General features: G+C 32.8%; 3 protein-coding genes across 4 annotated transcripts; 1 reads left to right on the plus strand and 2 right to left on the minus strand.

Annotated features, from left to right (window-relative positions):
* The first annotated feature begins 434 nt into the window (after positions 1 to 434).
* LOC112758606 (uncharacterized) lies at positions 435 to 1007 on the plus strand. Its single transcript, XM_025807317.3, has one exon. It carries the CDS (start codon positions 435 to 437, stop codon positions 1005 to 1007), a length of 573 nt encoding a protein of 190 aa, XP_025663102.1.
* Positions 1008 to 2124: 1117 nt separating this feature from the next.
* Positions 2125 to 4742, minus strand: LOC112758615 (uncharacterized). Of its 2 annotated transcripts, none has more exons than XM_025807328.3 (3): positions 3794 to 4742; positions 3182 to 3678; positions 2125 to 2555 (listed from the first exon to the last, which is right to left on the minus strand). In XM_025807328.3, exons 1-2 carry the CDS (start codon positions 4527 to 4529, stop codon positions 3203 to 3205), a joined length of 1212 nt encoding a protein of 403 aa, XP_025663113.1. In that variant the 5' UTR covers positions 4530 to 4742; the 3' UTR covers positions 2125 to 2555; positions 3182 to 3202. The 2 variants fall into 2 exon arrangements, with proteins under 2 accessions (XP_025663113.1, XP_072063131.1); XM_072207030.1 differs by having other exon boundaries at positions 2125 to 2908.
* A 1327-nt stretch (positions 4743 to 6069) lies between these two features.
* On the minus strand, positions 6070 to 8892 carry LOC112758636 (1-(5-phosphoribosyl)-5-[(5-phosphoribosylamino)methylideneamino] imidazole-4-carboxamide isomerase, chloroplastic-like). Its single transcript, XM_025807350.3, has 7 exons — positions 8613 to 8892; positions 7933 to 8140; positions 7604 to 7689; positions 7327 to 7428; positions 7038 to 7171; positions 6867 to 6915; positions 6070 to 6619 (listed from the first exon to the last, which is right to left on the minus strand). The coding sequence occupies exons 1-7, from the start codon at positions 8799 to 8801 to the stop codon at positions 6443 to 6445; spliced, it is 945 nt and encodes a 314-aa protein (XP_025663135.1). The 5' UTR covers positions 8802 to 8892; the 3' UTR covers positions 6070 to 6442.
* Between the last annotated feature and the right edge of the window lie 396 nt (positions 8893 to 9288).

Genomic DNA, 9288 nt, shown 5'->3' on the forward strand with positions numbered 1-9288 from the left:
AAGTAAAAATTTAAGCTCTAACAATTAAACAACTTATATATATGCTATTCAAATCATCTATAGTTTAAAAAAAACGAACTTAATTATAACAATATGCCATGAATAAGATCTTTTAGAAAAAAATACACACACATACTTTAATAATAATAATAATAATAATAATAATAATAATAATAATAATAATAATAATGGATATTATATATTTTGCTAACTACCATAAAAGGACAAAATAGGCATATTGTGTAATATTGGTAACATTTTGGGGGCATTATTCACAACCATTACGTTTAAATAGATGCTCCATAGAAGCCTCCTCCCACTACTTTTTCATTCATATATTTCTCAAAACTTGTTCTAACTCTTATAATAAGCTCCATATATATTACTATATACTAAGATTTTATTAGCTAAGTTCACCGAAGATTTATAAAGCTATGGGAAATTGCTTAGTTCTTCATCATCATGAGAACAATATGGTAAGAGTAATGAAGAGTGATGGGAAAATTCTAGAGTTCAAAGCTCCCATTAAGGTGCACCAAGTTCTAGCACAATTTTCAGGCTATCATGCAATATCAAATTCACTACAATCCATTCATCATCTTCACCCTAATACCAAACTTCTCAAAGGTCAGATATTCTACCTTGTGCCTATGTCGCCGTCGCTGTCGCCGTCGCCGAAGTCTAGTAGCAAGAAGAAGAAGAAGGTGAGATTTGCTGAACAAGAAGTAGTAGTGGAAGGAAAAGGTGCAAAGGAAAATATTAATACTAATGATGATGATAATAATAATAATAATAATGGAGTGGTTAGGATCAAAATTGTTATAAGTAAGCAACAACTTCATGATATGATGATGCAAAAGGGAGAGATTATTTCGGTTGATGAATTATTATCTTTGGTGGATCATGGTGAAAATAGTAATGGTGAAGAATGTGATGATGATAATAATAATAATGATGGTTCTATAGGGTGGAAACCATGCTTAGAAAGTATACCCGAATTATGTTAATAATTTGGGAAGTTAGATCTTATTATAAGAATATATATAATTCTTATACTTTGTAGTTAGACATTATTCACTAGGTAATATTTTATTGGGTTACTTCAAATTTTTTTTTTTTGAGAAAATACCCATGTAATTTTTATTATCATAAGTGTATGTCTAAATATAAAGTATTAAATTTGCATGAATACAAAGGAAATTTCTATATATGTTATGTAGGTCTTTAATAAGGTTTCTTTCCTTTTCTTAGTTTTCTTATGTTTGAATTTTAATAAAATATAAATAATTATATTTACCAATGCATCAAAAAAGATAATTTTGTTTGTCAAGTTCTGTTAATTGTGTTTGACATTCTGTAAAAGTTGGTGGAAATTAATTTAATTCTAAGATTTAAATAATACAAATAAAATTGAATCAATTTCACTTCCAGTTATTCCAAATGCAATACAATTTTCTTAGAAATAAGAAGAGTAGAGTAGTTTAGTCCAATTTTAGAATTAATTTCTCCTTATATATAATAAGAGAATTAATCAAATCCTAGATAAAATTTTGTAACAAAATCATTGAAACTTTTTTTCTTTTATCCAAATTCATAAGTTTAAATGTGAAAATTTATTTAATCTAACAAAAAATTTGAAGTGAAAACTCTAGATTGCAAGAATTTATTCAATGTAAAATCTTATTTAGAAATAGTAAAACTATAAAAAGTTAATTAACATTGCTTGAACTATAAGTTGCTCTAGATTCATCAAACCCTTGGAAATTTTCAGCATGATAAGCATGTTTGAGGGGGAAAAAATGATTGTCATGGTGTTTATTATTGCTTTTCACCTCACTAATAATGGTAGTGGTACCAATACAATTTTTACAATGATTATATTACCAGCATTTGATAAATAATTTGATTAGCCAAGTCAAAAAGCGTTCATAGTCCACAAGAGAGTATTCCACTTCTATCATTTACATTATTATCACCACTAACTACTGCCATAAGATAATTATTAGAAAATTGAAATTTTCTTTAAAAAAAAAAAACTAAAACAAATCTCCTAAAATCACACCAAACAAGAACTAACCTTTTTCTTTTTGAATTTATAATTTATATTAATAAGAAAACACTTAATTTCACTAGAATTATATCATCAGTTTACCATTTAAATACAATAATGTCATTACACTCTATCATATATGTGTAAATCTCATTCAACACATCATCAAAACGCAAATAAATAACTATTGTGGGAAATTATGATCATATAATGAAAAAAAAGTTAAAAAAACATCACCAAATAGAAGGTTACAAACACGAGAGAAACAATTTCAAGAAGTCCAAGTTCACCAGACCCTAAACTTAAAACAAGTCTCAAATCATAATGTAATTACTATGGAGGCTTGTTGCTGGGTATGCCAAGCTACAACATCTTTATAAACCATGTTTCCCCCAAAAATGTCCAATGCACTTCCCACGGTGACATCCACGCGCTCCATCCCCGCCATCTTTAACCTCTCTAAATAGTCCATTACAGTCACACCCCCAGCATATGTAACAGGAATCTGATTATGGAAATCAGATTTTAGAATTAAGACACAAAATTGTTAAATGTTTGTTAGAATTTAAGAGAAAAAGGCGCACGCACACGCTAGCACACACAAATCCTATATTTATGGTTATAATTCAGACGACTGAACAACCTTAATGCAAGCTAAGACTTCAATATGCAAGGATAAAGTCAAGGCAGCTTAAGAAAGTTACCAACCAGTTTGAACAGGTTTTGCCTTTTGATGTGATACATATTTTAAACCCTCCAAATATTTTTAGATTTCAGTCCTTGATGCTGCAAGTTCAACAAATTCAAACGGCGACAAGATGGTAGGACCTCATTTGAACAGCAAGCTTTGAGTGGGAACTATCACAGTCAAAAATATCAAAGATGACATTCCATATATTCCAAACTAACAATCAAATCACCAGGAAGAACCTTCATAAACTCATGCATTGGCAAACTTATTCACAGCAGCCGAATATGTGTGTTATTGTGTATTGGGCAAACAGAATTACAGTACAAAATGGTCAAGCACAAAAGCATTCACATTTCACAGCCAACCAATCAATATAAATAATAAAGCCGCTTTAGGGAACATAAGAAAATGATGACAAAAACATAGGCAAGGATTATTACCTTTTCGAAATTCAAATGTGCCTATTTGACCTCCTGGGCATTCTCTTCTTCCCACTGGATGCCAGGGAAAATAAAGACAGCATACAAATCATCTCTTATTCCCCAACTCGAGACCTCCATTCTGTACATGTGCATGCTAAGGACCTTCCAATCTAAGAACTCACACTCCGTTGGGGGCCTCACAGACCTACGGAGGACCCGGGAGGGATGGTTGACAAACTTCTTTGGAACAACCTGAAGAACCAACACAAAGAGGACCTGGTCCTCTTTTTCTTCCTTTGCAGAGCCAGGTACCATAACAATAAACTTGCCTTTGCCATCAAGATCAACAAGCACAGGCGTTTTCTCATAATACAAGGACGGCATTCTATCTAAGCAGCCTTCAAGCCTTTGGAAGAAAAGGACACCCAATTCATCCACCTGGAATGCATATATCACTTTTTTCCCTCCAATGCGTTCGCATGAAAGTGCCAGGTATTTGCCAGGATCAACCAAATCTGTAACAATATACCAATAACAGAATGATGAAGGGTGAAGAGTGAAAATTGCATATTTTACAATAAGACAAAGAAAATCATGTGCAATGCACACTTGGAGAGTAATTATGAATACCTGGAATATGCACCCTTGGAAAAAAGAACCGACGCTGGTCATCGGATGCCAGTGGGACACAAAAAGAACGCGTAAAACTATTGTCACCCTCACTCGTTGTCCAATGTAGGTTATGGGTGTCATAAGAGAAGACGACAACTCTTCCATCTTCGAAACAGAGTCGGATGTATAGCTTACCATAGAAGTCGAACCATGAACTGTGATCAATTCTGGAATGGTAGCCAGGAAGATCAGGAGCATCAGGCAAGTGTTCCCAAACCTTGGTCCCAGAGCGTAGAACCCAAAAATTCTGAGCATCATTGTCGGGTAGGAAACCACCGCGACCACACATCAACATAAAATAATAATCACTTTCGATTTTGTGAAGAGTAGAGAACCCGGAAACAGATAACTCTGGAGCATCATCGATTGATTTCGACTCCTCTAACTCCTTCTTGTCAAGGTCTAGTTCGTAGACTTTATTGCAAGGAGTATAGTAAGCACCATCAAAATAATAACCATAGCTGGACATATATTTGAGACCTCCAACGAGATGAATCTTGGAATCCAACTCTAAAGCGAACGTGCGGCCAAGTGGAAGATCCATGCTGAAATCGAAGGGTAACGGAGGTAGATTTTCCCAATCCACAGCCTCCTTCTCGGGTGTTATCAGTTTCATGAGGTCGATGCCGCATATCTTTGTACGCATTAGCACCATAAGGTATCGTTGATTCTTCTCCGGCACCATCCCTTCCATCTCAGCGAGAAAAGGGGACAAACCCTAGCAATGAGTAAATTGTTGAAGCAGCTAATACTGGAACGGAACGGAAAGCAATCCAGGTGGATCGATGACTACGTAGTGGCATGAAGTAGCGGGTTTAATATGATTTCGGATCCATCCCTAAAAAGTCAACAAGTCTATTTTTGGTAGAACCAAAATAATTCGAAATAAATTGGACTAAATCGGATCGATTTGATATAAAACTTGTATATACATATTTATAAATTTTATATATTAAAATAATAAAATTTTGTTTTTAAAAATTGAATTTAATAAAAATTATATTATATTTATACTAAAATAAATTATTTTAATACAAAAATAATAACATATAATATAAAAAATATTAATTAAAATATAAAAGTATAATATCACATTAATACTTTTTACTTTAAAATATATATTTTTATTATTTAAAATAATTTTGGACCGAACCGAATAATTTAAAACATAACCCAAATTTGAGCTGAAAGTAACATCTGGTAAAAATAACAAGTTCAAACCTCATCAAAATATGTCTTGGGTCTCGCTCAGATTCCGAGTCAGACTGGGTCTTTAACACTCTTAGGATAAAGTATATCACAGAAAATAATTAGTTCTGCCAACTTAGTTACAAGGGAAGATAATGTTGGGTATATTAATATCAGAAGATGACAAAATTTTATATTAGTGTAGTGGTTTTAAGGTACCATTAGATTTTTTTAGAGAGATATTTATCCTCACACTTAGTTGTTATAGGGTTGATAACAATACTCTAGAAACCTAAGAACTTTTTAATTAGCAATAATAAAAAATTTTCAACTCTCTTGAACAAAGAAAATTTCTTAATAGTTAACTATAATATACACTTAGTACTTCATTTTCTGAAATAGTGGACAATGACTTATTTATACATATTACACGTAGTAATTATGATTAGTTACGTATACAAATAGTTGTGTCTTTTCTATTGCCAATAGATACAATGTTTTGAACATACACAATTCTTAAAGAGTTGTGTCCCTTTAGCCAATAGACACAATGTCTTGAACATACACAATTCTTAAAAGATTGTATCCCTTCAACCAAATGATACTAAACAGTTAGTGACCGTTTATTAATATTAATTAATCAAATTTGTAAATACCTTTCAAATAAATTGGAGAGTGTAGTCTTTTGCAGTTAGAAATATTTGAGTATTATTCTTAGGAGTGGGTTCTCGACTCGAATAAGGACATTTACAATTTCCTGTATTATTGATTATATTTCCAGATTTCATCTTCTTCCTCATACATCCTTGAGCTAACATTTGGTGCATTCGTTGAGAGGGATGACCATATCCAATAAACTTAATCGACAAGCTGAGATTGCTGTGTTGCAACGTGAACACATTGACGTTTACGAGTCAATTCAACGTGACTAACACGCGCATGGATGTATTCGAGAATTCCCTACGTGAAATCCAAGGAAAACTGAAAGAGACTCTAAAATTAACGAAGGTTGAACACAAGCTCTGAATTATTTCATCAGTTTACCATTTAAGCTCTGAATTATTTCGCTCTATCATATATGTATAGTATAAATCTAATTCAACAACCTCGTACAAAGTCCTTTCAGGTCGTCTTCTATCTAGTCTTCCTTTGATAATATACTACTACTATAGAGTAAATGAACTTCTACATGCATTGTTTTACATGTACATCATCAAAATGCAAATAACTATAGTGGCAAATTATGATCATACAAGGGAATCTAAGTAACTAATGTCTAATGAGGCAAATGCTACAATCATGAGGGAAAGAAACACTGAAAAAAACATCAAATGGAAGGTTACAAACACGAGAGAAACAAATTCAAAAGTTCAAAGTTCACCAGACCCTACTTAAAACAAGTCTCAAATCATTATGTAATTAAACTATGGAGGCTTGTTGCTGGGTATGCCAAGCTACAACATCTTTATAAGCCATGTTTCCCCCAAAAATGTCCAATGCACTTCCCACGGTGACGTCCACGCGCTCCATCCCCGCCGTCTTTATCCTCTCTAAATCGTCCATTACAGTCACACCCCCAGCATATGTAACAGGAATCTGGCATAATCAAAATGCATCAGCACTATGGACACTTAAATGAAGTTTAAACCGATTTAAGAATTAAGACATAAAATTGTATACATTTGTCAGAATTTAAGATAAAAACGCGCACGCATACGCTAGCACGTACAATTCCTCTACTTATGGCTATAATTCAGACAACTGAAAAACCTTAATGCAAGCTAATTAGCTAAGACTTTAATAGGCAAAGATAAAGTCAAGGCAGCTTAAGAAAGTTACGAACCGGTGAATGCTTGCCAAGCAAAGCCACTAGCTCTTCATCAATTCCCAGCCTGCAATCAGAATCATATATTATCAGCTGTATTTCAATGTGTGACACGGAGATCTGTTTATCTCATTTGCATATAAAAATGCTGGCCCTTTAAGTTGGAGTTTACAATATTGAATAACTTACTTTTTCCCTTCAACATCAACACCATGAACTAGAAATTCATCAGCAAAGTTGGCAAGAAATTGCATTACTTCAGCATCAAGTGACACATCACTGAACTTCTGCCACCTATCAGTGACAATTGCATATTTACCTTCCTGAACAAAGAAAACGTAGAAGAAAATTAAAAAAAAAAAAAAAAAAAGAATCCAGCTACTTGAACATTTGAAACTTGAAGCGAACTACTTGAAGAACTTAATGTATTCCTCTTCAAGAACAATTTTCGTTGAAATAGAAAGATAACCATTTGTACCTTTTTTCTGCAACTGAGATCCAACACAAGTCTCTCTTTTCCAACAATTCTAACAAGATCTTTTAGTCTTTTGAGATCCATTTGACCATTGTTGAACACATACTATAAAGAGAGAAATCAATTAAACACAACATGGCTAAATTATTTCTATTGAAAAATAACACATAAGTGGCATTCTTGAATAACATAATTGGTTGAGAGAGTTAATACAAATGCTTTCTCAATGGATGAAAGTTAATGGCAATTAAAAGGTGGAAAAACTCAAAGAAGAACTTACGGATGTGACAATGACGTGGCTTGCTCCTTCCTCGATGTAACTCAAACAATTGTCCGAATTTATTCCCCCTCCAACTTGCAAACCGCCTAAATTTTACCAGCCCTCCACATTTAAGTTCAGCAGAGGAAAAATCTGTGTAAGTTTTAAACATATCATCAACCATAAAGGACAAAGAAAATGCTAACATAACTTGTATATTGCTAAGACTCATGTTTCAACTTTCAACAACATCATTCTCAATAACAATTAAGAACACAACATTTTAGTAACTATGTTCCTTTAGAAAACACAAATGCCACTAATCAGTGGCAGCATTTAGAAAAGCATACCAGGATAAGCATGCAATGCTTCAAGTGCAGCAGCTTTGCTCAAAGGATCTGCACCGAGCATGATCGCATGGCCACCGGTAAGCCCATCTTGTTTGTAAAGAATAGCATACTCAGCTGCTGACTTATCAGATTCGAAATTTGTCACCGGATTTGACCCATCTCCCTTCAAATCCTGAAGGGTTGAACCAACAATTTGTTTCACTTTCCCCTGCCATAAGCATAAAAGATCACATCAATTGAACCCTTAGAATGCATCATCACATTTGGAAAACAAATTATACAAAAAGAAACTACTGAACATTATGATTGACACAAATTGTCGATCACTATAACCAAAAGTCATAGCAACCTTCATTCAAATTTCATTACAGTGATAAAAGGGTTCACCTCATTCAATCCCAGCATACACAGTATTCTCCAGAATCACAATCACATAATTTTTTTCCTTCTAAAATTTAGAAGAAAAAAAAAAAGCTCCTTGATCATTTCACAAGTTACCAAATACGGATAATGCCACAAATTTTCAATCAATACAACACAACAAACACAAACACAAGAACAAAAACAACCTTCACTGAAAATTTCAATAACGTAAAATAACAACCTTTTCTTAAAAAAAAATATAATTTTTAACAAAACAAAAAGGGAAAAAACATGAGAAAGTAAAAGGGGTGGCGTACCTTGTGTATGTCGATGCAGGGTCGGAATCGAACGGCACATTGAATAGAATTTGAAAATGTTGAAGTAGCGGAGCGTGAGGGTTGAAGAAAACGGAGGTGATTGGTGGAGCTGAAAAAGAAGAGTGATGAGTTTCTGTTAATGGAGAGTGGATGGAAGGAACGAGTTAGAGTTGCAGGAAGATTCCGCATTCTCAACGATGATTGCGGCGGAGAAGGAACCAAAAGGAAACGCTGTTTCAGAAACTCAAATAGCAAACCCAATTTTATTTATTTATTTTTTTATTTTTTAATCTCTTTGATGAAACTTTAGTATTTAATTTTGTCTTCCAAAACAAAATTTCTATATTTTTATTCATATTTTTTGTTTTATTTTTTAAATTTACCTTTATTATAAAAAAAATTTTCTCTGTATAATTTTATAAAATTCTTGTATTTATGTTATCTAGAAATAAAAATAACATATTTATGTTATTTCTTTTTTTGGTTTACCATCTTATTTTTGTTATTTCTGAGTATTTTTATTATGTCACATGCTTAACAGAAAACAAGATTTTTTTTGGGCTTGAAAACAATATATTTATTTTTGTCTAAATAAAATATTTCCTTTGTTTGGGCCGATGTAGTTTATGCCATTTAAATTTTGGGTTAAGAAAGAAAGATGGCCTAATTGTGATTT

This window comes from Arachis hypogaea, chromosome 2 (genome assembly GCF_003086295.3).
Source record: "Arachis hypogaea cultivar Tifrunner chromosome 2, arahy.Tifrunner.gnm2.J5K5, whole genome shotgun sequence".
Classification (NCBI taxonomy): domain Eukaryota; kingdom Viridiplantae; phylum Streptophyta; class Magnoliopsida; order Fabales; family Fabaceae; genus Arachis; species Arachis hypogaea.

Excerpts from the sequence above, each read along its gene's own strand:
- LOC112758606 (XM_025807317.3), top strand. The coding sequence starts at position 435 with ATGGGAAATTGCTTAGTTCTTCATCATCATGAGAACAATATGGTAAGA.
- LOC112758615 (XM_025807328.3), bottom strand. The coding sequence starts at position 4,529 with ATGGAAGGGATGGTGCCGGAGAAGAATCAACGATACCTTATGGTGCTA. Across the intron at positions 3,679-3,793 it reads TCCAAGGGTGCATATTCCAG|ATTTGGTTGATCCTGGCAAA; the intron begins GTATTCATAATT and ends ATATTGTTACAG.
- LOC112758636 (XM_025807350.3), bottom strand. The coding sequence starts at position 8,801 with ATGCGGAATCTTCCTGCAACTCTAACTCGTTCCTTCCATCCACTCTCC. Across the intron at positions 6,916-7,037 it reads GTTGATGTTGAAGGGAAAAA|GCTGGGAATTGATGAAGAGC; the intron begins GTAAGTTATTCA and ends TTCTGATTGCAG. Across the intron at positions 6,620-6,866 it reads TGCTTGGCAAGCATTCACCG|ATTCCTGTTACATATGCTGG; the intron begins GTTCGTAACTTT and ends TGATTATGCCAG.